Source organism: Hydra viridissima, unplaced genomic scaffold (assembly GCF_058129835.1).
Source record: "Hydra viridissima isolate aposymbiotic clone 2 unplaced genomic scaffold, HvirCarnegie_v1 scaffold_11, whole genome shotgun sequence".
NCBI lineage: Eukaryota > Metazoa > Cnidaria > Hydrozoa > Anthoathecata > Hydridae > Hydra > Hydra viridissima.
Window position 1 is genome coordinate 12,432,514 of NW_028324310.1, and position 26,933 is coordinate 12,459,446.

At 30.3% G+C, this 26,933-nt stretch overlaps 2 protein-coding genes and 1 pseudogene across 4 annotated transcripts; all 3 read left to right on the top strand.

The window, feature by feature from the left end:
- Positions 1-4,991: 4,991 nt before the first annotated feature.
- Positions 4,992-18,186, top strand: LOC149882223 (guanosine-3',5'-bis(diphosphate) 3'-pyrophosphohydrolase MESH1-like). Its single transcript, XM_090065772.1, has 3 exons — positions 4,992-6,974; positions 7,959-8,064; positions 15,445-18,186. The coding sequence occupies exon 1, from the start codon at positions 5,457-5,459 to the stop codon at positions 6,000-6,002; it is 546 nt and encodes a 181-aa protein (XP_089921898.1). The 5' UTR covers positions 4,992-5,456; the 3' UTR covers positions 6,003-6,974; positions 7,959-8,064; positions 15,445-18,186.
- Positions 18,187-18,935: 749 nt separating this feature from the next.
- LOC149882224 (uncharacterized) lies at positions 18,936-24,613 on the top strand. Of its 3 annotated transcripts, XM_090067329.1 has the most exons (10): positions 18,936-19,070; positions 19,284-21,551; positions 21,735-21,952; positions 22,160-22,261; positions 22,449-22,628; positions 22,900-23,022; positions 23,468-23,634; positions 23,761-23,825; positions 24,240-24,334; positions 24,420-24,613. In XM_090067329.1, exons 3-10 carry the CDS (start codon positions 21,862-21,864, stop codon positions 24,521-24,523), a joined length of 927 nt encoding a protein of 308 aa, XP_089923455.1. In that variant the 5' UTR covers positions 18,936-19,070; positions 19,284-21,551; positions 21,735-21,861; the 3' UTR covers positions 24,524-24,613. The 3 variants fall into 3 exon arrangements, with proteins under 3 accessions (XP_089923455.1, XP_089923454.1, XP_089923456.1); XM_090067328.1 differs by lacking the exon at positions 18,936-19,070 and having other exon boundaries at positions 19,266-21,551; XM_090067330.1 differs by lacking the exons at positions 18,936-19,070; positions 19,284-21,551 and having other exon boundaries at positions 21,596-21,952.
- Positions 20,258-21,303, top strand: LOC149882225 (uncharacterized; annotated as a pseudogene).
- Positions 24,614-26,933: the final 2,320 nt, after the last annotated feature.

Sequence of the window (26,933 nt, forward strand, 5' to 3'; positions counted from 1 at the left end):
GAACCCTTGCGTAATTTTGACTTACAAAAACTAACATGCTTGTATTTTCTGGTTTTAAATTATGCCTAAAATCAGTAACTGTCCTACCTCCTACTGAAAATATTCTTTCTGATGAAGCAGAAGTTACTGGTATAGCAAAGTAACTTCTAGCCAGACCAGCTAGCAAAGGTAACTCATTTTTATTTTGCTTCCATTGTTCCAAAGCATCCACATCTCTTTCAGGTAAGGCCATAATCTGGTACTTTTCAAATTCAAGCATCAAGAGTTGCTTGAGATTAGATTGGCCTCACTGTGAAGCCCCAGGGCGTTGCGCTGAGACCTGCCTCCTGTCTTTCAAAAACTCAAGGTCCACTGTTTTTTCAAGATCTAATATTTCTAGAGAAGTATGATCATCAACCAATGACTCGCAGGACTGGATTGTGGTTGGGTGATTGTCAACCAGTTCCTTGATGGCGGCTTCCCTCCCTTCCTCACTGTTTGCAATATTTTTGAGTGTATATGCTCTATAATATGGGTGCAGAAGTAAACCCGCATTATAGTATTTGACTCCAACGTATTTATTAGGTAAACTCTTCTCAAATTCTTCCATGAAGTTGTGTAGGCACTCTGTAACTTGATGGGCATGCTCTTCAATGATATTTAAGGTTCTTTTGCAAAGCAAGTGGAGATTTAATAAGTCTTTTTGAACTTTATGCATAGTCACCTGCTTTTCAGAAGACCAGGAATCAGAGCATCGATTACATTCCGTCAGAAAAGGTAAAATGTTGTAAATATAATTAAACTACAACTCATCTGGAACCAAACTTTGAAGATCTGGTTTGTTTAGAGTTTCGAGAGCAACCAGTAAACCAGCCTTCAATCTGAGAGTTGACTTAAGCACCATAAAGTTAGAAATCCATCTTGTAACTATTGGCTGATTGATCTTGGCTGGTTCTATATTTGCTTCTACGCACGCTCTCTTGATATCATGGCAGTCTAATGAACTTTGGTCGGTCCTTTGAACAAGTCCTTTACATTTCTTAATTATACCATTAATTCCTTCTGATTTTTCTACAGCTTTTGTTAAGCAAGTGTTGAGCAGATGATCGGAACAGGTTAGATAATCACTGATTTCTTTGCTTTCCGTGGTTGCTTTCTTCATGTTGGCTGCAGCATCAGTAACACCCACCTTTTAAAGGTCTTTCTTCTGAAGACCAGAAAATTGAGAAATCTTGTGCAAGAAAAACCCCTGTATGTCTCTCAATAAAGTTTTGGCAATCTAAAGATAAGTTTTTGAGTTCAAAATCTTTGGTAACATAATGCAATATATGGGAGACAAAGGGATCACTATTTATTGCAATCCATCCATCTGTAGTGAAAGCTGCCATTTCGCAATGCGGGATGTCTCTCTCAATTTGCATTTTTATACCACGTTTTAGATTGCGATAAATCATTGGGAGCTTGTATTTGGATAAGATGATGGGACTTTTTAGGTTGGCTTGTGGATAAATACAATTCAGCAGCATTTTGAAGCTAGCAGTTTCAATAACGTGAAACAGGAGGTTAGAGAGAACTAGCGCAAGGGTTAGGATGGTATCAAATTCCAACTGTTGTGCACTTTGTGAAGACCACTTTATGGTTTCAGTAAAGTCTTCCATTTTTGTTTGGTGACTTGATGATGAACCATGTGGGAGGCTATCAAGCCTTTTGTTTTTATTAATAGAACCAAAGTAGCCTCTTATGGTACTGGACTTATCAGCCTCTGCTTGAGCATTCCTTTTTTCTTGATGTTTCTTCTCTTCTATTTTCTTTATCAACTTTTTGCATCTGATAAAAAGATAGCGGATTGAAGGGTCTAAAAGAAAATATTGGAATTATATATGTTTAAAAGGATGCGAATTACAATGGTTCAGTAGTAGATAATTCATAAAAAGTAAATACATGAATCACAAGACACAGTGTGTTTTGAGTAATTCAAAATTTTCTTTTATCAAAAAATGTTGCATTTTACTCAGAAACTCAGGATTTTCGTGCGTTTTACCGCATTTACGCAAAATTACTGGAGTTTAAAATCACTGATCTCAAAATATAACTGGATAGCGCATACGAAAAATTTTTTGAAGCCAGTTTTGGCCTCCAAAGATGGCGGCGGATATAAGGAACGGCTATATGAAAATTAAGAAACTAATGATAATCAAGTTTTATATCTTAAGCTCAAATATTGATAAGTTTCAAATAAAAATCAATTTTTTTGTTTGGCATAAGATTTTTTTTCATAAAAATAACGGAATGTTACATATTTACATAAATTTCAAATATAAATATTTTCTTATTTAACAAATCATATTCTTACAATAAGTTGTTCTATATTAACTTTCTGCTTTTCATTTTTTAGAATATATATAATAAAATGCAAATTCTCAGCAAAACTAAGAGCGAGTTCTAATTTTAGTTTGTTTCAATTCAGTTGGTTTAATAGTAGTGAAGAAAAAGTGTTTGTTTGCTTGTGCAGAAATTTCAAATTAAAAATAATTAGCATTTACTATATAATTTATGTACCTTTTAGTTCTAAAACTACCCAATGCTTATGCTAGAAGGTTAGTAACACAACTGCAGTTGTGTTATTGAAAATATAAAATTTGTCAAAATTGTAGGTAGACACCACTGTCGCTTACCATGCAGTTATATTATAAACCTTAAAGCACACTGCATTTGTGTAACTAAGATCTAAAAGGTACAAAAATTATGCATAAATATTAATTTAATTGTAAATTGCTCTTAAAAAACATATCGAGTATTTTGAACTTTAACATTTAAATTAACAATTTCTTTAATTGTCTAATTTTTTAAAAAATCCTTTCAATTCTATAAAAATTTTAAAAATTTATTTCATTGTCTTGTTTTTCTTTCAAAACTCTGCTTAATTAGTTTCTTTCATATTAGGGGAGACCAGGGTTAGTTGGCTACAGTTTTATTTTTTGAGCTCTGTGCATTTCTGGGTGAACTTTTTTGAGGATATAAAATTGCAGTTCAAAAGAATGTGAATTGGCAAGCATGTTCAAGTGTCAAACATGAAAGAAAAAAATATTTGGTGACCCAAAAAGGGCCTCCAAAAAAGAAAAAATTATGTGCCATCTTAAGCCAGCCCGAGGTAAGTTGCCTAAACTCTCAGGGTAAGTTGGCACACCATATAAAAAGAGGCAAGTTTAGCAACATTAAGCATCTATTTCAAGCGCATCTTTTTTATTAAAGCTCTTGATAGTTTGTATCCAACAATATTTTTTGACATTAACCTTTTTTAAAAATTGCTCTTAAGTCAATTGAACAGACTTTCCTTCTATAAAAATAGCATCAACAGCATTTTTTTGTAATATTTTTAGAATTTACAGGCCTATCTACTTTTCTTTTATTATTTCTCATGTCTGTAGATCTGTAGTGTTACAAAACTTAAGTGAATTTACGGCTAATGCAAAAAGTTGTGAGTTAGCACATCTTGCCAACTAGCCCCTCGTTAATTGTGCCAACTAACCCCAAAAGCTTTTTGCTCACAAAATGGCTTTTAAATCCCTAAAAACGCAACGTGGCTGGTTAGAGTGAATCATACAACACTTACACCTATTAGAGTTTATTTGTTGCTAATGGTGTTTCTTTTTAAAATTGTAAAAGTGATATAGTTACAAAAAATATAAAATTAGTAAAAAAACACAAAAATTGCTTTAACTTCTATGCGCATGCGCTTATAGCCCTGATGCTACACTGAAAGATGAACTAGTTAAGTGGAAAGGTTCCATGTGAGGTTTGGAAATTTTTAGTGGAAAATTCCGCAGTTAAACGCAGTGTATAAACTTACCCCTGTAGCCAACTAGCCCCAGTCTCCCCTATTGTAAAGTTTTTTAATATGTACATCGTTCAGCGCTAAGAGCTCTGATCGCCGCCATATTGGGAGGCCAATTTTAGCTTCAATTTTTTTACAAAAAAACAGTAAAATACGCTATCCAGTTATATTTTGAGATCAGTGGTTTAAAATATACTAAATTATAGTAAGAGAAAAACACTTCCTTTAAGTGAGCTTTAGATTCACTGGTGCAACCTTGAGGCTGCTTAATCACTTTTTTGCACTTATTGCACTCAGCTAATCTTTATTTTCTGCCAGAGCCAGAGATGGTATCCTCTTCTCTGTCAAGTTATGTAAAATAATTCCAAAGAGATATAGTTTCTTCAAGATGATTTGATTTGGAAGTGATTTTGGTATACTAATCAGATCACTGAAGAACTCTGAGACTGTTAGTCTTTCTTGACTTTAGTCAAGCTTATATAGGAGGCTAGTTTAGTTTTAGGAGATAATTAATTATTTAACAACTGACTTGATAAAAACAGAGTAATTTTTTACGCTATTTTACCATAAAAATTACCGCTTTTACTCACTTTTATCATAAATTACCGGAATTACCGATTTTTACCGCTTTTACGCTGTTTTACCGTTTTTACGCTATTATACCGTTTTTACGCAATTTTACCGTTTTTACGCATTTTTACCGATTTTTCGCATTTTTACAGTCTTCTGTAAGAAAGCGTAAAAGTGCGTAATATACATTTTTACCGCATACGGTAAAAATGCGTATTACGTATTATTGATTTATTATTGTTTTAAAAAGGATAATTTTTTAAAATAAAGTTATAAAAATATTTAAAAAAGATTTTTTTTACAAACATTTGTTCAGATATCTAATTCAAATTCACAAAAATGAACCATAGGTTTCAAGAAAATAAAATGTTTTAGAGCTTGTTTGTATCTGAAGTTACGTTCGTACCTAAAGTTTTATTTGTATCTGTTTGTATCTTGCTCGCAGCAGATAATTGAATTTTCGCATTTAAATTAAACCAAAAATCTTTTTTGAACTACTTTTTATAGTAAAAACCAGGCTATTAATAACTTGCTTTTGAATGGAAAATATAAACAATTCTGTTTATCAACTTTCAATTACGGAGCGCTCTACTCTCATTATTAGAACCATATTTTTATACGATTCATAAGTTGTGATTTTAGTTGCCCTATTTTTGAACTCACTGATTCTATCAAAAGTACTAATTAATAATGGAAAAAGAGTCGTAACTGCGATTCAGTAGCTTACTTCTACAGGAAAAAACATCAAAAACAGTATTAGCTTCAAGTTAATAAGATTATCATCAAAAGTGTTCTAGCTACAAAAAAAAAATAAGATGCCAAACACCTTATTTTGTTAAATTTTTGGGGTATATTTTGATGATTAGATGTTTTTTTGCCCTTTTTCTATTTTTTAATTCATGCATACGAGTTACTGTTTTTAGTGTTTACCAAATAAATCTTCCATCTGCAAAGCTTCTTTTTGTATCATTTTTTTAAAAGTGTATGCATTTAATCATTTAATTACATTGTAGTAAAAAAAGGGACTATTATTAAAGAATTATCTTTTGCAAGAAAAGTGAGCTTGTTAAATATGGAGCATTCAAATGATGTTAAAAGTCTCATTAAAGCTTTTGATTTTGCAGCAAAAAAGCATTCAAAACAAACAAGAAAAGACATTGAAAAAACACCATACATAAATCACCCAATAGGTGTAGCAAATATTATTTCTAGTGAAGCTGGAATTACAGACATAGATATTTTGATATCAGCCGTTTTACATGATACTGTAGAAGATACAGACACCACTTACGAGGAGATAGAGATAATCTTTGGGGAAAAAGTACGAGACATTGTTAAAGAATGCTCAGATGATAAAACTCTTGAAAAGGATGTCAGAAAACAAAAGCAAATTGAAAGAGCTCCTTTTGCATCTTATGAGGCCAAAATTGTAAAGCTTGCTGATAAACTCTACAATTTGCGAGATTTGGAAAAAAGTCCACCGGTAGGATGGTCTCAAGAACGAGTGAACGAGTATTTTCTTTGGGCCTTACGAGTAATTAAAGGTTTGAAAGGCATTAACTTGGCAATAGAGAATGAGCTAAATTTAATTTTTGAAAAACAAGGAATGGTGCTGTAAATTTGATTAAAGATAATTGCAATGCTCAAAAGTCAATGTGTGAGTGTTTTACAGTAGGTATAGTATAGATTTGAATTATTATTTGAAAATAGATTCAATCAATATACATAGCGTATTTTTTGTTATGTACTAACAAAGTGGATTAATTTATGATGCTTATTGCTAAAATGAATGATAATACCTTTCATGCTTTATGCTTTTTAAATTTTAAGTTGAAAGATTGTAATTTTAAGCTGAAAGAAAGTTAGTATCTAGGTTAAAAATGCATATTTGAAAAAACTATACACAACTTTTAGAGAATATTTTTTCCCCAGTGAATAGCTAAAAAAATTGGTACTATACTGTCCTTGGTCTTTTTAAACTCCAACTTTCTCATAGAGTTAGCATAATAATTTTTCGAAGCCTTGCTCCTCTATTCAATTTTCAATTACGACTTGCGACTGCAAAAAGCAGCTTCCAAGTCCTGAAGTCTTCGATCATTCTTCAATATTAAATAGGCGCAATGAAAATCTCATTGTCAAAAATTAAGTGAGTTACCACTTTTGAAATATCTGAGAGTGGGATTTTACCAATTTATGAGATTTCAAATGTGATTCACCTAATTGTAGAAGCTTCATAAAGTTAAATTCTTGAAATATTAAAAAAAAATTTTTTTGGTGTAGAGCAAGTTTTCTTTCTGTTTCTTTTTTTTCCCTACAGTTCAATCAAACATAATTAGTATATCACTTGGAAAGGTTATTAATCAGATTATTTTTCCAGTGATAAATCGACTGTATAGTTTTTCAGAAGAAAGTATTTCATTTTCAGAAGGAAACTGTTACTCATTTTTATTTAGAATAACCATGAAAAAAGTACAAAATTTCAACTATTATGGAAGATTTATGCTACCATAAAATTCGGATATCTTAAAGTCTATAATGTCTACAGCTACCATGATAAAAAAGGGCTCCCACAGTTCTTCTATCTTAAACAGTAAATAATTTTTTAAAAATTTAGATTTTTCAAAAGAAAAACTTATTTCATGAATTAAAGATGAAAATCTTTTTGTTGTCATAAACGAAACAAAAACAACTAAGGTCTACCATGGTTTGTCACACCAAGGTGATTGGTTTTTTTTATTTTTTACGCAAGCTTTATCTTGATTTAAAAACGTTAAATACCAAAACTTAAGAATTAAGGTTGATTTTTCGTTCTTCTTTGAAAGTTAAGTTAAAGAAATGCGCAAGTATTGTGTAACTTTAAGCCGTTAGCTTCTTTCTCAGCGTGGCACGTAATCTTTATTGAAGACTGAGGAATTATCCTACAAAATTAGTTAATTTGCGACTATTTGTGCCTATTACACAAAAAGGGTTTATTAAAGTATACATGAGTTTACAATGAATCACGTTACTGATGCCATTTTTATGTTGAAATATCCTTAGATTTGATTTCTTTGAGCAATGTGCTCTTTTAAAGCTGTTTCGATGTTTTTCAATGACTTGGGCAAGTTATTCTCTCTCGGACTGAATGAAAACATTTTTCTTTCTTTGTTTATTTCTTTATACCTCGCTCTGCAACATCGTTGTTACAGGTAAGATTAGTCAAAAAGTTATTTGTAATGTTGAAGTCTTTAAGTTTATTCCAATTCTCGAATGTGATGTTTAGTCACTCCTAGGGTCTGTATAACCTTGATAGTGATAATGACTAAAAGAGTTTTTTCTTCGTCACCCCAATTGAGTTTTGGAGGCTTAGGTATGCAAGAGAGAATACTTGATGTCATGTTATGTTTATAAGTTTCTGTCCAAACATATTATTTTCTGCTAAGTTTCTGCTGCATATACCTACTTTACCTATAAAAAGACAAATGCACTTAAACGTTATACTAGCTCCTCAGATACGAAGCAGTTTAGGAAGAGATCTTGTATATCGTGTTTTAAAAAAAAGTGTTTTTTGTTTAACCATTAATTCTTGTTTCAGGACTCAAATCCGGTTACCAAACAATCTGATCAACTAAGTCCTTCCTGCTTGAGTTATTTGGAATGCGAGCTAGTAACCAAAAGTTTTCAAGGATATTGTCAATAAGGTGATTTGTAATCATCATTCTATCTTTACTTGGATACTTTTCTCTCTCTCGAAAAATTATATTTTTGTAATACTACTCCTTTAAGTAGTAGTTTTCCTCCTTTAGAGTTATCTAAAGAAAAACCAACAAACCAATGATTTTAGAGAGAGATAAACTTCTTTTTCTGTTAGCGGTAATATTTTTCTTTACAGCAAAAAAAAAACAGAAAAAAACTGAAACGAATTGGAGACAATAACCTTTTTTTTTTCTGATCTATGAACTGTTTAAAAAAACAGAGGACAAGATGAAAGAGAATTTATTTTACTTAGCGAATCGCAGGATAAATATTCAATCCATTTTCGACTAAATTAAACTAGAATAAGTTACTTGAAACACACTCGAGTATAATCAAAAAGACGTACTTTCAGTGTGCAAAAAAGATCGTTTTTGATTAAAAAGTTACAAACTTTAATATAAGAAACAAGAAAATGTGATACTCTAAAAGAAAAAAAAAAAAAAAAGAAGAGAAGAAATTATACAATGGTTCAACAGCTTAAAAAGAGCTTTACAAATACTGGATGAACGTAAAATAAACAGAAGCTGATCGATGTGTACCTTAGCAAAGTTTTCAAAGATTTGATGAATATTTAAAAATATACAATATACAAATATATTATGTAATATACAAATACCACGTTTCATAATGTACAGCGTTATGCCATTTGTAAACAAATATATAATATTCCAAACAGCATAAAATTTTATACCAGCAAATAATTTGCTGTAATCTTGAATAATGACCACCAACCGTTGATTTCTGGCTCGTCGTCATACCTCCTTGTGTACCTGACAGATATCTTAACGCATTTAATGATTTTTAGTCAAAGACAAGAATAAAAGAAGTGAATGATAAAAAAATGTCATAGCAATGGGGTTTTTGAATATTATTGTTATTATTATCAAATTTTTTATCAAATTTATTATCAATCGATCTATCTATCTATACTTAATAAGTAATCAGTTAAAATCTATTGCGAAATCTTGCACTGCTATAAATCTTGCACTGCTATAGAGCGATACAATAATATAGACCGACACATTTCTATGGAATCAATTTAAATAGCCTACTGATAATGTATTTTTTAACTAAATGTGACCCGCCACAGCGAATAAAAGAATTCGGATAGAATGTTAAGTTCACTCACTATTACTGGAAATTAAAAACATACTGTAACTGTTGCTACCAAAATCCATGAACTTTATTATAATACCATATGTTTGTATATTTACCATATGGAGATGATTTAATATTACCAGGTACTTTTTAAAAACTTTTATTGAAAGTTATTCACACAAAAAACTGCCAACAAAATTATATAACAAAACAGTTCCTTTTGAACGACCTCGATTGTTGAGTTTTCTATTGTTCCCCATTTTAAAAATAAACTTACAAATGTTAAATACTATTAACATGGCAGATAAAATTACTCTTTTTTAGTTTTTAATGAATGTTATATTTTTTTAAAATTGTTTAATAACTGGCGAAACACTTACTTTTTTTTTCTTAAGATTTTAAAAAGAGTTTTTATTTACATTTTAACAAATGATAAAAAATTTAATTGTTTAAACCAGATGTACAGGATCAGATCAATACAACCAAAGAAATATATGGGGCTCTTCAAGAATTATTGCATAACTTCAAGATAAAAAACGCCAAAGTATTGGGAGGCCATCGGTGCCAAAACTAACAAACTTACTATAAAGAAAAGAGCTCAACCAAGTTACAAAAGAAATTGTTTCAATTAAAGTTGAATAACGCAAGTAACATTTCATTTCAGTGGGAAGTCTAGAGCGGTCTATTTCCGGGATTTTAAGGGAATAAGAAACGATGTTAAGAAGACACAAATACAAACATGTTCACTATTGTAATGTTTAAAATGTATACTATTTCTGCATGAGTATATCATAAAAGGCGTACCAAAACAAAATGACACCGTGAGAGAAAATAGTAAAGTCGAAATTGTAAAAGTATTGATAACAGTAAAAATACCTATTATTGATTGTTCTGAAAAAATACCTTTCATTTAAAACATTTTCATTAGTTTAAATGTAGTCTGCAAAAATTTAATCAGTGAATTTCACACGAACATGAGTTACCAAAACTAAAAGAAACAAGGTTGCCGTTGTACAGTACGTTTTTTGTTATCGTATTTGTTACGCATTGGCCTTCATCAGTAAAGCAGGTCTCAGAATAGTCGTTGTTCTGGCAGGTTGCGTGAATATGATCTCGAAGTGAGTAACTGAAAAGATTTTTTCAACGAGTGTTTTATAAATTTTTATAATATAACTTTATGCATAAAAGTTCAGATAAAGACTTTTAAAAGATACCTTTCTAAAAGATATCTCAGTTTTCTGCTACGATCACATTTAATAGAACCTAGGTTTAATCAAGAAGCTGTTGATTCGTTTAGTTAACATGAATTATAAAATATAAAAAAATACTGTTGTTCCTATATCATTAATCAAAAATGCCAAAATAAATGCAATTATAATACATTTTTTTTATTATAGAAAACCATTTAAATAATTATTGTGCATTATTTTTAAAGATTATAGAATTTCGTTAAATCAGAGGGTAAGAAATATTTTGTTTTCTTTTTGTAAATAAATATTTTATCGTGATTGGGTTACTTAGTAGGCTGCGTATGTAACGTCGTAAATAACATAAGATTTTTATCCGTTTGAACAATTATCAGTTTGAACAAATCTGTGAGGGAATTACCTGTCAGGAAGCTGGACTTGATGTACATATTTTCGGCAAGCATTATATTACATTCTGTTAGGTCGAAGGGTTTTTTTTTTTGGACAATCAAATAAACTCCTATCACAAAAGGTTTTAACTGTTTACTTATTAAAAATATATAGATAGATCGATTGATAATGAACTTGATAAAAAATTTGATAATGATAACAATAATATTCAAAAACCCCATTTCTATGACATTTATTTATCATTCAAATTCGTTTGAATAAATAAATAGTTAAAATAATAAAATAGATTTTTTTTTGTACTGACGTTTGGGACGTTTAGGCAATTATACGATCAGTACATAATGTGATTTAATGAAAAGTAAAACATGTGAAAAAATATCAAAATTTGAAGTTCGCTTGATGAATGGTTTGAGAATAGTAATTTGAATCAATTATGTCACGTGATTTCAATTAAAATTACTATAACTGTTATAATTGAAAATTGCTTTGCCCATAAACGATTAAAACACCAATAAAAATGAAAATAAACACCAATATAATTATGAAATCATCATAATTCCACATTAAATAAAAAAAAAGTTTTATAAACTTAAAAAAGAACCTCCTTATAAAAGTTCCGGTTCGTTACGGTAGTGGTTTGAACCGAAATTTCGGCCCAAATAGAAAAAAGTAAAAGGTCTTTGAAGCAGAAATTTCAGTTTCGGTCTCGGCTGAAACCGATACCGAAGTCGAAAGTTTTCATTCACAACAGTTAGCGGCAACATTTCAACTTGACGACATTATAATAGCATAACAAGTATTTATTACTAATTTAAAAAATGGTCTTACCTGAATTTTAAATGAATTAAAACTACAATTGTTATAATAACTTAAAGAAAAACAAAAAATGCCCAAAAGCTTATTCTTTTTTAAAAAATGAATATTGTTTTGAGTGTTTTTTTTTTAAAAAACAAACAAATAGTTGAGTTGTCCTCTTAACCGGCTAAGCCGTTTTTAATCTTATTTTAATCTTAAAAATGACGTTAAAATTTAATTTTAAAAATGATGTTAAAAAATAATCTTAGAAATGGCGTTAAAAAATAGGCGATTTTAAATTTTTATCAATATTTTAACCAAAAGATTAAGAAAATATATGGCAAAGTAAAAAAATAGTTTTTAAAATAACATTTAGTTATATCTAATACAAAATATCGTAAAATATCGAAATGTCTCGAAACCCAAACGATATCTTATCAGTTTCGAATTATAGAGCAAATCAAAAAATATCGTTATACATCTTTAACAATAACTAAATCTATATTTATCAGTAATAATACAATACAAAAATGATGTCGCTAATATCGAAACCCAAAAGATATTTTATCGAGATTATATTTGAAAAGTATCGGATCATATAAAATTATATCGAAACACTATCGTAACAAATATCGTTTTGTTTCGATATTTCGATAACGATACGCAAATTTAACGATAGATGTGATTTATTCTTGTGAACTTGATAACAGAATGAATATATTTTAAAAAATAAATGTTATGCTCTTTTCACTTATTTTGAAGTATTTCTTTTCATATGACAAGCATAATAAAAATAAACTTTCTTGGGGGGAGGGGGGGGGGGTTAATTTGATACTACAAAAAGAAGGCAATAGTTTTTATATGCAGTTTTAATGGAAACGATTTCAGTTGTTTTATGGTATTACATAATCAATAGAAAACTTTTTTTAATATTATTTATTATTCAATGGATAAGAAGTGTTCCATCCTTACTATGATCTTATGACGTAAATGGTGATAAGCATGCATCAAATGCTGGAAGCCATGTCGATGAAGTGTTTGTGTGAAAACTTCATCCTTTCGATTTTCAATTGCGTTTGATTTAAATAATTGCTCGTACTGTTGAATCAAAGAAAATTTGTACTTCTGTTAATTAATACTGAGTGCTACAGTTTAATGGTGACAAATTCGGTATAATTTTCTAAATTTTAGCAACGGAAGTCAATTTGCAAAGTTGGCTGATATACTTATTACCCGTTACATGTCTTATATGTTCATATTGTGATTCTGTTAAACTTTTTGTGGTTTTGCGAAATAGAATATGGGGAAAACTAACGTAACTGCCAAGAAGAGAGCTTTGTTGACGGAATCAAGATTGGTAAAAGCCATAGCGGTTACTAAAGATGGAATATCTTAACAAAAATACTAAATTATTTAAAGTGTGGTTTAAACATGGCCTACTTTATACAGGGCCGGATATGTTGCATAAATAGGCCGAAAATTAGAAGGCCAGTTTTCAGCGCTTTTTTTGCTAGGAATGTCATGTTGATAAAGTTCCCAAATTAGTTGTGAGAACTATAGTAAATAAATGTGCTGCGGTTATTTGTAGAACTGGTTGTAAATTTAAAAAGAGTGAATCTAGTTCTCTTTTTGCAAGTAAAGCTGTTTTTAATTTCTTCAAAGATACTAATTTAGAAAAAAAATTGATTAAATTTGTAAACAGAAAAGATTAAAAACCAAGCAAACATTCAGTTATACGGATGGATCATTTTGAAGCAAAGTATTTAAAATATGGAAAACGTGTTATTTTAAAACATGAGTTTAAACCTGTTCCATCCGTTTATTCTGAAGAAACCTGCATTTCATATTCTGTTATTCCTAAAGTTTCTTACTTTTGTAAACCACCAACTAAGTGAGATTCTACTATCCCAGATGAAATTTATTCATTTCAAGAAATGGATAAAATTTACATGGATCTAACTTTCCATATGGATTTAGTTTTCAAAGATGTGAAAGTTTTTTTTTATATTATTGTTTGTTTTTTATGGACTCCACTCCTTTTATCGAATCAATACCCAGCAAGCACAAAACGTTGAAACAACGTTGAAATAACGTTTATCGACGTTGATCACGAAAGTTGTCCACTTCCACTTCCTAATTGGTTTAGAACTATCAACAGTTATAAACTCACAAGTTTATCTTTTTTAAATAATTTGGTGTCTTTTATATGCACAACCTTGTTGAAGAATATTCCTATTATTTAGTTAATGAACTTTCAAAACTTTTTCAAATCTAAAGGTTGTCCTCCATTTTTTTCAAAAGTGTTACGTTTTACACTAATGAAAGATATTCATCATCTCAGGTTTTTTCACATTTTTTAGAACAACTTCCTTTACCGTCAAAGTCACTATATTTAAAGAAGTTAGTATCAGGTGGAATCGATTCAATAAAATCATTAAAGTTATTGTTAAATGAGGACAAAATAAGCAGCTATTCTGTTATTCTTTTTGATGAAATGTATCAGAATGTATTAATAAGAATCTCATTTGCAAAATTCCACAGCGGTAGAATTTTGCAAATGAGATTGTTATTAAAAGAAAACTTTGACTTTTGGAAATTTAAAACCTTTTCATTCAGATGTGAATCTGAATTCAATATCAGAACTTTTTAATAATGAAATTCAGGAATGTGAGTTAGACGAAGACAGCAGAGAGGTTTCTATTTTTATTGCTGGATATACATGCAGAAAGTTTCTTATTAAATTGAAATCTTAATTATGTACTTTATTGCTAAAAAGGGATGCCATTTACATTAATACAGAATATAAAGACCTATTATCCTTAACTCCCTTAAAGTTAATTGCAAGTCATGTTATTAGTTGCTTTGCAATGCTTGATGCAGTGAAACAAAGTCGTGTTATGTTGGAAACTCTTGACATCGGAAAAGTCAGCAAAAATATTTCATATGAATATTATTTGAACCAAAAATTTCTTTGTCATAGTCATTTTGAATGGGGACTTTCTCTTGTCAATTGAACAGTAATAAATATTTTTTATAATAATGAACAAAATATTGTAAGTGGCAGTAAACACAAAGATACTTTATTATCTTTTAAAAGGAGACCGAGAGAAAAAAGAATAAAAAACGAAATGTATTGAATATATATATATATATATATATATATATATATATATATATATATATATATATATATATATATATATATATATATATTCCAATATAGTTTATTTGTCGACATGGGTGCAAAAATTGTATCAATGCACTGACGGCTATATCACAAAATAATTAAATTGGATCATGACTCCTGGAACTTTTGAGTTTAAACAAGACTCGGATTAATATTTTGCAGCTCAATAAGAAATGTAAAAAGCTTACTAATCAACCGGAATCATAAGAATAGGAAGTATGGAAAAAGAAAGAGATATCATAATTTGGTAATCCTTCAGTTAGGCGAAAATAATGAATAATTTTTTATCTTTGATTCTTAAGAAATTTGTAAAGCTTGTAAAGTTTAAATTGAAAAGTTATAATTATTTGCAGTTTTAAAGTTTATTTAATTAAAGTTAATCATGCTATCTAATTATGTAAAGTTTTCTTTACTTTTGTTTTAATTAAAAAAAAAAAAAATCTCCTCCGTAAGTGCTGAAAAAGTGAAAGGATGTATTTATTTTACGCCGCTTAACTGAAGGATTACCCATAATTTTATTACTACTATGTACAAAATAATGGTATGGAGATGGGGATGGCTCTTTAGCTTTAGATGAATGAAAATATTTTTTTTATAATTAAGATAATTTGAAGTAACAGTTTTTCTAATCATTAATTTTATTTTAGGCATGTTAAATTAAACAATGGATGCTTACAGATTCCAGCTGAAAGTTGATAAAAATATACAATATAGTTTACAAAGTTAACTAAATTATAATAAAATAACTTTGAAGACCGGCTATCTCCTGTTAAATCTTCAGTTATGCAATTTATAACTTTGTTTGACGCTATCAAAAAATTTTTTTTGTGGGCAGTGTTAAAGAGACGAACTTTTTAAATGAGATCCTCATCATTCATATCTCTCAGATAAAACTCACGAGCTTTGGTTTCTTGAATGGAAAGACCATCTTTATCCAATCAGATGAATTAAAACATATCACCAACCATCTTGCTTGCCTCAAATCTTGAAACAATCTGCTGGATCACACTATCCAAATCTGTATTGAAAATAGTCAACTCGAATTCTTTCTTTTGGCTGTCATGAAAATGGGCTGTGGTTGATGGCTCATTGTGAAAGCGCTTCGGTTTACACTTTTTTTAAGTAGCGAGTTCAGTTTCGAATCCTAGGGGTCCAGTTACAGCTACAGCCAATCGGTGAATCTGTGACCAAGAGCTTGGCTTAGCTACTGGCTGATCAGATCCAGATTTTAAAAATCATTTTTAAGAGCTGCCATCAGTTCCCCATGCCGTCTTCCAAGTGGTTTGATGGTGTCGATTTGAGAGCTCCATCTTGTCATAGAAAATCTTTGCAGTGAAATTCGTGCCGCTTCAGTAAGGATCTTCCATCGGGCAGGACAAGCACTAAAAAATACGTAAAAAGATTCCAAATTTCCAAAGAATAATTTGATCTCAATGGACGATTCAACTTAGTGCACACCAGCCAAATTCAGACTTGTGAGCTCTACAGGCAATGAACAGAGCCTCCAAATGTCTTTTTAAGGCTTGCGCTCCTTTGTAAGCACCTAACAAATTAGATTCAGTATTGTATCCCTAACCGTGACAGCTTCGAATATCCTAACCTAGTCTGACAATCACATCAGTAATACTAATAGCTCTAATATATAGGCAAAAGCGGGTTCTGGCGCATGAGCATGAGCACCGATGCAAAACGCAAAATAAACGCTTCAATTTTTTATGGAAATAATGTCTCAAACGCCGATTTTTCAGTATTCAAGGATGATATTGATTGTTTTTCACTTTTAAAAAGCGTGTATCCTTTTAAAAATGGTTCTCCTGTGTCTTTTGATCTGAGTGCAATGATTATCACAAGGTGTTAAGCCTTGTTTTGTAGTGACCGATAGCTAGTGTGTGAATTCCGTCTTCTAAGATAATTCTTTTGTCATCGTTAGCGCTGAGTGCGACTTTGTTAATTTCTTCAGTGTAGACGTCGTGAAGATGAGATCTGAAAACGTTCATGGTTGCAAGATGTTCCTTCTTATCCTTCAAGCAGTCATAGTAGTCTTGATGAGTGAGGTGATTTTTAACCACGTTCTTTTTAACCCCTTTACATTTTTTATGTTCTTGATCTTCTTTTTCAATTTCTTCAGGGATGTAGTAAGAGTAGAGTTTGGGTCGAAGTCCGACAAATTGTATGATTTGCTTTCCACCTGTTTCATCTTTAAACATGCCGATAATCTTTTTGTTTTCGCCTACTTTGAAACCAACGTTTTGAATGGCAGGATGATCTTTTGGAAAGTCGCTCGTGTCAAATTTGGTTTTAACATCATCAGCAATGTCTTTGTAAAAGTCTTCGGTTTCAATTTTATAAATGAGCGAGTCGGTATCGGTCATGAGCAGTTTGGCTTTATCGCCGTATTTGGGTTTCATGTAGTCGTAATGGTGTTCAAACATGAGAGTTTTGCTGATGTCGAGGATGCTCATTCCCAAGTAAACAGGTTTGTCGTAAGTGACTTGTGTTTTCTTCATGTGAATCGCAGTAAGGTTTTCATCAAAAATGGTGTTTCGATTATATCTTGGTTTTTTGGATAATTTCAAGACTTCTTTTCTTGTGGTGACAAGTTTAATATCAACGTGCTTTAGAATATTTTCCATGGTTTTACCAAAGACGGAGTTGTTCATGAGTTTGAAAAAATCCTTCTCAAATTCGTTTTTAGCGTCTTTTCTTTTTTTGGTGTTGCCATCGATGTACGATTTCATGAAAGATTCTTCTTCAAAGGTAATTCCACGATGAATTTTGGTGATGACAAGACCAAGTCGTTCATAAAGTTTTAGGTTTTCATGATGAATGACGTAATTTTGTTTATGGTTTAAATTGGGAACCAGCTTGTTGACTTTTCCAATTTTTAACCTTTCAGGAGCTAAAGGGTAATCGTTGTGTAAATCGTGAAGCTCTTTAGGATAGCTCAAGTCGACTTCGAGAATGCAAGGCATGCTGCGCCAATTGTTGAGTTTATCTTTATCCATCCATTTGAATCCTCTAACGGGAAGAGGTTTACACATAGCGCATCCATAAAGATTGTTAGCGTCTAAGTATTGAATAAATGTTGATGGTTTTGAAGGGTCATACCCAGTAAGCACAGGACGTTTTTAAAACGTTTTAATTCCGTTCAAATTTCGGTTGGACGTTTAAAAAACCAATACAAACGTTTTTTAAACGTTTTTTTTCAAACGTTTTTTCAATGAAAACTTTAAACGTTTTTTAAACGTTTTTTTAGCGTTTTTTTTTTTAATTATTTACGGAACTCGAGAGACTTGATTTTTTAACAGTTAAAATTATATGAACCAATTGGTTCATTAATGGACCAACAGTATTATTTTCTTAAATTGTTAAAATTAAATTTTTTATTATATTGGGGTATTTTTAGTTTGAACCTGTTTACCTGAAAGCGGTTAAACGCTGAGAGTTTCTTGACATTTTGAGGCTTCTACAAGAAGCCTCAAAATTTAACTAGCCTCAACTAGAACTTTTAAGTTTTTCAAGTTCTAATTCTAGAACTTGTTTAACTAGAACTTAGAACTAGAAGTTCTAGTTCTAGCTTCTTATAAACTGGTTTCATATTTTAAAAAAAAATTGTGTTCTAGGTATTGTTGTAGTCATTATCATTATTATCAATTTTTTTTTAAATAGTTATATAAAAGATTTTAATATTTGTTTGTATCTTTTTATATTGCTGTTATTATATTTTATTTGTTTTAACAACTCTTCTTTGCAGTACTTTTTCTTTACTTAATTTTTTTTTTTTTATGTTAATTATTAAAAACTAATTAATTTTTTCTGTTTATTTTAAGCTAACTGGTTTCATTTAATAGTATACTTATATATTAATATTATATTAATATTGTATTAAATATAATACTCAATATATTATTTATTATGATTATAGTATTATCAGTATTATATTTATTTAAGATCGTTGTTATTTTTTTGCAGTAATTGTTTTTATTTCATGATTGTCAGTATTTGTCAACTGCTTGTAACTTTTAATATCTGTGTATAAATATTCAATTTTTGTTTTAAATAATATTTATTTAATATTACATAACTATCTTATTTTTATTATTATTGTCCTGTTAATTTATTATGGTTTTGTTATTATTATTAGTGTTAATAATATTTATGTCAATGAAGAGGTACTTACTTAACATTAGTTTTTTAACTATCTGAAAATGAGGGTAGATGTAATAGCATTTTCCAAAATATATTGACTGATTGATTAAAACCTTCATTGAAAGTAGGTTGAGTTTGTAATTTAATTTGATTATCTAGTAGAAATAAAAATTATGTCTAATTTCTTAAGTAAATAAGTTTAATTGATAATCAACTTGATTACTTAAGTTAAATAATCTAATCAACTAGTTGTTGATTAGATTATTTAACTTATAAACTTTAACTACATCATAAAAACTTTATTAATCATATTCGCTTTTATTATAGTTTATTTTAGATGTCTGAAAATTATGTCAATGTATGGAAACGAATAAATAGACAAGTTTTATCTTCTATTGCACAGAATGTTGATGAAGTTGAAAATAATGCAGTTCATACTAACTTTGAAGACCCACACATAGAAATAAAAAAACCTGATACATTATTAAGTGATACAGATAACTTTGAAGGTGAAGCTTTTTCTTGTAATTCTGATGATACCAGAGAAAGTTATTCAGATTTAGAGGATATTGAAGAGCCTGTTGAAGAGTTTGATCTCTGCAAAGAATTAGCGTCTTGCATGGTTAAAAACCAATGGTCTCATTCTTCTGTTAATGAATTATTAACAAAAGTCAGAGTTGAATGTGCCGAACGATGTCCGCACACTGATTAAAACACCTAGGAAAGTCTCTACCTATAAAAAGTGTGGTGGTGAGTATGTTTACTTTGGATTGCTTGATGGTATTTTAAAAGTATTCAATGGAACACCTGAAACCAAAAATACCAATACTATACGTCTATCTATTAATATAGATGGAATTCCTCTTTTCAAATCATCCAGTACTCAGTTATGGCCAATTCTTTGTTCTTTTGATGGTCATGATATATTTACTGTCGCAATTTTTTGTGGATTTGGGAAACTTGATTCCTTGGATGACTACTTGGATGACTTTGTTAAGGAATACAGGGAATTAAACCAAAATGGTATTTTTATAGGTGATCAAAAGAGAGCTGTAGAAATTTTATGTTTTATTTGTGACACTCCTGTTAGGTGTTTTTTAAAGCGTATCATTGGACATTGGATATAGCTCATGTGAAAGATGCCTTATTAATGGGTCTTATAATGGTCGTGTTGTTTTTAACGAGAATGATCTCTTTTTATCTAGAACTGAAACAGTTTTTAGAGATAATGGTTATGATTCTCATCAACAAGGCATCACCTCTTTGTTAACTATTGGTATACCATGCATAAAATCTTTTATTTTAGATTATATGCACTTGGTATGCTTAGGCGTTGTTCGGAGAATTCTAAACTATATGAATAAAGGTCCTTCTGGTAAGCTTTCTTATCTTCAAAGAACAGAAATTTCAAATACTTTGGTTAAACTTAATGGATGTTTGCCCTCTGAGTTTTCAAGACAACCAAGATCATTAAGCGAATTAGACAGGTGGAAAGCCACTGAATTTCGACAATTTTTGCTTTACTTAGGACCTGTTGTGCTGCGAAATATTATTTCTGAAAATGCCTATATCCATTTTCTTTCTCTGAGTATTGCAATTAGTATTCTACTTAATTCAGACAGAGAAAAACGAAATATGCATTTAGATTATGCTAGAGGTTTGCTAGTTTATTCTGTACAAAATAGCAAAATATTTTATGGTAATACTTTCACTGTTTATAATGTACATAATCTCATACACATTTGTGATGATGTCGAGAATTTTAACTGTTGATTGAATGACATCTCATGCTTTCCGTTTGAAAATCATTTACAACGCTTAAAGCGTTTTGTAAGATGTTCTAAGAATCCTATTAATAAAATTGCCAAGAGAGAATCAGAATATGGACTTTGTTTTACAAAACTAGCTCATAAAACTTTATGCACCAAGGTTTCTGCTAACAAAAAAGACCGCTGTTTTTATCTGAAAGATGGATCAATAGCTTTCGTAGTGCAAAAAATTACAAATGACATTTATAAGTGTGATGTTTTTAGTCAGTGCTATTTAGATAATGTGTTTGTGAACCCTGTTGAGTCAGAAACATTTAATATTTTCCTGTTAAGAACAGTGAATGTCCAGAAAGGTCGAAGTAAACAGCTGAACAAATCCGAGTTCATCAGAAAGTGTGTATGTTTACCAGAAGAAAGAGGATATTCAATATTTCCGCTTCTGCATGCCATAGAAAGATCTTAAGTTACAAAACATTTTCTTATTTTTGGTCTATTCTTGTCAGAAAGTGTTATTGTTTGCAGAAAATTAGCTTTGCTTTTTATTAAATTACATCATTATACTTTTTAAGGACAGTCTTGCCCTTCTTATGTTGCTGTATTTTTTATTTGTTAAAAATATTCTATTTCAATATTTTTAAAGGCCAAATAGGATATATATGCTGCCCTGTATACAGATAAGTAAATAAACGTATAGATTTGTTTTTGTTTAACACCAATGGTCTCTTGTGTGGTTTGATGGGGTTTTCATAAACCCATTTTCTTTTTTAAATGGTGAAATGTTAAAACAAATGTTTTACAATGGTATTACCTAGGTTGGTGCTTTTGGTACTTATGTGGTAAGTTGCCTTTTATATAGGATTCGTTTAATATCATAACTAGTACATACATTCTATTGTATAATATAAAGCTATTGAAATTTGAAAACTAGATTATATTATACATAAATATTAATGAATTAGCAGTTAAGAAATACAAAGTGTTTTGATTTGTTTATGTATTTGTTAGAAATTATTTTATAGTTAAGTCGATTAGTTTATAATGTCATGGACTAAAGCAGCTTGGCTAGAAGATAATGAAGAAGTAGAAGGTGTTGTGCCAACTGTCTGGGTTGATGAGAGAAAAAGTATGTTATGGTAGCCCAAAAAAATGTTGCACGTTGTAAAATCATACAAAAAACAAGAAGTACCGCAATCTGATTGGAAAGTATTTAAATTAATAAAAGTAAAGTTATCAGATGGTAAGTTAACTCATTAATTATTTTTTTTTTAAAGTTTACGGTTTTCACATTTAATTAAACTCTTAGCTTCAAAAATCTTTATACAAGGACACCATCTTACATTTTAAGTAGTTAAATTTATATTTAAGTTTTAGGTAGTGGAAGATATTATTTTACATGAAAATTATTTTTATGAAAAACCAGAATTGGAAGTTTTTTTTACTTTAGATGATGAGGAATTATGTCACACATATGCCTATACTAACACGGAGACATCAGCATCAGAGTTGGTATTTGACAAGGTGACTCCTGCTTCAAAAGCTAAACCAGGTTGAAATTTATAGTACAATTATAGACATACTTAATTTTTTTTTTAAATTTTGTTTTAAAATGTGAAAACACACATTGATCAAATTTTTCCTAAATTTTTTTTTTTTGATAATCTTTAAATGGTCTTGTTGAAGTTTTTTTGGGTAAAAAGCTAGTTAAGAGTTTTTTTTCTTATTAAACTTTCCAGCCACACTGCCCAAATATTCGCCCAAATATTTGCTTGAATTGGACAAAAAGGAACAACATTCTCAGAGTTTTTCTTCTTTGACTCTAAAAAGAAAAGTTGATCATGGCAGTGGTTGTGATGAAGAAAATAATAGAGGCGAAATGTCTCAAAAGAATAAATATGATGGTTTGTCTCGAGACAGTAGGCGTTTTAATTTAAAATGTTATTTTAAAATTTTAACTCTTTACTAAGCTTTACTTAGATTCAGGTAATATTATTAGGTGAAATTAATACTTTAATAATGAAGCCTATTTAAATTATAAAATTGTTATTCTGTGAAGTAATCAATAAAATGAGCAAGTGAAGCATTGTGAGCAAGCTACTCTAGGCTACACTAAAAAACAAGTTTTATTTTCAAAGAAAACTTTGCTGCCAAAAAAATTGAAACATTCTCAATGCTTTTCTCCTGTAGGTCAAAAAATAATAAATGAAGATGATAGTGATTGCGATGAGGTACATTTTAAGACACAGCAATCTTTTTCATCTCCTTTGAATAAAAGAAATAAATATGATGGTTTTCCATTATCTCATGCAAGTAAGTCTTTAATTAAAAACAATAATGTTATGTTTGTTGTTAAATGCAATCATGAGTTCACATTTGCCTTCCCAAAATGTTATTTCATTGGAGCCACAAGGTAAGTCAAAATGAATCTAATAATCAACTGCATGAAATCCAGTATTACATACTTTTTTAAAACTTTGAAACAGTCTTACTTGTCTAACCCTTAATCTGAAAAAAATTAATATACAGTAAAATACTTGATTATGGCAGTACTAATAATTAGTGTTGCCACAACAACCCTAACCCTGACAAGTATTTTACTGTCTATTAGTTTTTCTCAGTTTTAGGGTTAGACAAGTTAGATTTATTTAATTAGCATTTATTGTTAATTTATTTAATTAGAATATTTTTTAAATTTACTTATTTACCTAGTTCTGATCTGACTTGTAACGTAAAATTTAATTAACATAAATTTTAGACTTTCAGTATCGTGTTTTGCATCTTTTAACTGATATAAAAACTAATGGATGCGGAAAATGTAATATAAAAGAGAAAGAAGAACAAATAATAACTGAAATGGATAATCTAATAGAGTTCGATAAGTTTGATTCAACTCTTGATAATGTTTCTTCTTGGAACTCTGTAGTATGTTTTTAGTTACTAAATACTGATTGATATGATTGATTATTTTCAAACTATTTTCTTTACAATATATAATTCTTGCTACCAAATTAGGTATTTATCATTTTTCCGTTAATTTCTTTCTATCAGAAACAAAGACTTCAAAATATTGGCGGTAAGAGCTGTCAGAAGCTTGTGATAGCTATGATGAAGAGGTTAGTAACTTAAAAATGAACTAAAATTCCCAAAAATCCTCTGTTAAAGTTTATAATGGTATTACTCCCATTTCTCCCATTACACATATTACAATCCTTGACCTGTGATGAATCCAGAGTTTATTTGAAAGTCCCTGATTGTACTTGTGGGTACTTGTACTTGTGGGATTGAATAGCCCCTGATTGTACTCATGAGTATTTTTTTAATGGATTAATATTAAATAAAGAATATTTTATATAATAATAAGTAATATATAAATTGTACGAAATTAACATGTTTTTTAACAATTGGTAAATTTTAATTTGTAATTTTTTTGTAAAAAAAAAATTTGTATTTAACTTTTAATAAAATAACATGTAAATAACTTTTTTATCTTACTTATTTCTTTAATCAACAGATTATAATATTTTTAGTTTTATGACAAATTCGCTCATAGCCAAATTTAACATGGCAGGTGGAAAAGGAAAGAGATCGTTTCGTCAAACCAATATGTACAAGTTAATAAAAAGTAGGTTTATATATATTCCTTTTACTGAATACTTTTTGCTGTTCAGATTGCCTGAAAAAAATTAATATATGAATAATTCTTTTAGTTTGTGCATCGATGGCTCATGAATCTTATACAGAGTCGGGTGTCGATGCGATAATTGCCGATTCTTTGAAACGGGCACCATTTACACATGCTAAAGTGCCTTAATTCCACCAGAGATTATTTTTACGAAATTAACATGTTTATTAACAATTTGTAAATTTTAATTTGTAAGAAAACAACATTTTAGATCTCTTTTATCTTTCTTATTTCTTTAATCAACAGATTCTTTCAAACAATTTAATAAACAAACCATGGCTTTGAAAATCTTTTTTGAAAAAGAAAGTCTTTTAAACGTTTAAAATTCGTTTTTTTAACGTTTAATTTTAGATTTTTAAAGAACGTTTTTTAAACGTTTTTTATAGAACGTTTTTTGAACGTTTTTTATAGAACGTTTTTTGAACGTTTTTTTTAAAACGTTTTTTAGGTATTGCCGTTTCGAACGTTTAAAAAACGTTTTATTTATTAGTTAAAAAAGCGTTTTAAAAACGTTCATGTGCTTACTGGGTAGTCTTGCATGTATTTGTTGTTGGCTGTTCCAAGCCGGTTAGAGATCATGCATATTCCACCGCGTATTCCTTTTTGGATCATGTTGAGCATATCAATATCGGTTATCAAGTCCAGCTCAATTTTAGTTTCCTTTAACATGGCGTCCCAAGCCAAACCAGGAGAGGTGTAATACCAAAGAGGGTCAAGACCATAATATTCTAAACAAGTGTCTCTAAAATTTTCAAAGACATCAGCAAGATTAAGAACGTCAGACTTGTTGTATATTTTGTGATAATCTTTAAAGGTTTCGCATCCAAATACTTTCCAAACGTTTTGCGCATGCGCAAAACGTTTGCTGTCCTGCAGCTGTCAACGAACCTTAAATCTCTATACACTTTTGTTCCTTTCTTATCAGTCACTTTGATGCTTTTTGAGAAGCTGATGTATTTTTCTTCGCTGTTGGTTATGCAATTGAGTTTTCCGTTTTTTCCACCTAATCTCTTGATGAACAAATGACAGTCATAGCCAGACAAGTTATGAAATATAACGGTTATGAATTTTGGAATTCGATATTTTTTATTGCAAGCATCATGAGCAGCACCGCGGTACTTTCCAGTCAAATGATAGTGATCCCATACTTTATCACAGTTAAGATCCTTTTTGCAAATGTGACATTCTGTTGCATCTTTAAACTTCTTCTTATCCTCATCAGTCTTGAGTTTCTTTTCCTTCCATTGTTCTTGTCGTGAATCTCTATCGTCACAAATCTTTATAAAGTCTTCTTCAAGCATGGTAACAAACTTTTGCGCGACGTCGTCCTCATCGCTTTCGGCTGTGTACTCGACAGATTTACTTTGAAACCCATCAGGTCCTTTGATATAATAGCAGAACGAGCTCGGAACGTGCTTTTGATATTTTTTGGTGTACGATTCTTTATTATTATATTCAGTGTTGTCATCGATAGGTTTGATGAAACTTTCAAAGTCAGCATAGACACAGTACGGAACTCTCATGGTGTTGTTGAAGTTTTTAAACTGAACAGTCGACCCTTCTTTTGGGAGATCGATTCTCATTGGAGCGTTATCGTAGCAGTATTTTCGGTGGATTTGAAGCTTTTCTTCAAGGTCGTAACCATGCATGCAATTTCTGCAAAAATGTAGTTTTCTTTTTCCTTTTGTTGTTGAGGAACCGGCAAACCGGCTGAAATTTTTAATGAGGCAGTGATGGCTGTTTTTTTCGTTTGAGATAAGAAGCAAATCGATATTATGCTTTCGATCATGAAATTTCGATATTTGCAAAGGTTGCGGTTTATTCTTTTCATACTCAAAGACGTTCACGCTAATGTCAGTATTATTTTTCTCAAACTTTTCAACTTGAGTCACCTTTAGAGGAAATTCCATTCCTTCCCAATGGAGCTCTTTCGATTTTTCAATCAACTCATTATCAATTCTTTCATTGTCTCTATTTTTCATGTTAAGAGCTCTGGTGACGCACCACTTGAGGCATTCATTATCGGTGTTTTCCATGTTGATGATGGCCTTCTTGTTTTTCAACTTGACAGGTAGCTCCATGTAAGAAGAGCCATTAAAAGGCTCATAATCAGTAAAGCTAATGTCCATTCTTAAAATCTTAGACAAGACGCAATTGGATCCCATCTTATTGTAATTAGCACTACTTTCCAAGATTTTTTCTTCCATTTGACTCATGAGCGCTCTCACATCTGTACCCTTGAGTAATCTTTCCATGTAGGATGAAAAGTTTGCCGGCTGAGTCATTTCTTCACCAGTCAAAATGCTCACGCGAATCATTTCACAGACAAGAGTAATTCTTACCTTTGTGTTTTTTTCTCCTGCCATGGTTTGAATAACAGACTCTCTCACCAAGTTGAAAAAAGAAACAATGTCTTGGTATCGAGAAGAGGGCTCATATGAAAATAGTCTGGTTGAACGCTCTGCTGAATGCTTAGTCATATTAAACTTTACTGTATATGAACCACTTGTGGACACTGAAGCAGGAACCGGACTTGTAG

Coding starts and splice junctions, on each gene's coding strand:
- LOC149882223 (XM_090065772.1), top strand. CDS start 5,457: ATGGAGCATTCAAATGATGTTAAAAGTCTCATTAAAGCTTTTGATTTT.
- LOC149882224 (XM_090067329.1), top strand. CDS start 21,862: ATGTTGCACGTTGTAAAATCATACAAAAAACAAGAAGTACCGCAATCT. Junction 22,629..22,899: donor TGATGGTTTGTCTCGAGACA/GTAGGCGTTTTA, acceptor TTTCTCCTGTAG/GTCAAAAAATAATAAATGAA. Junction 23,635..23,760: donor TTTCTTCTTGGAACTCTGTA/GTATGTTTTTAG, acceptor TCTTTCTATCAG/AAACAAAGACTTCAAAATAT.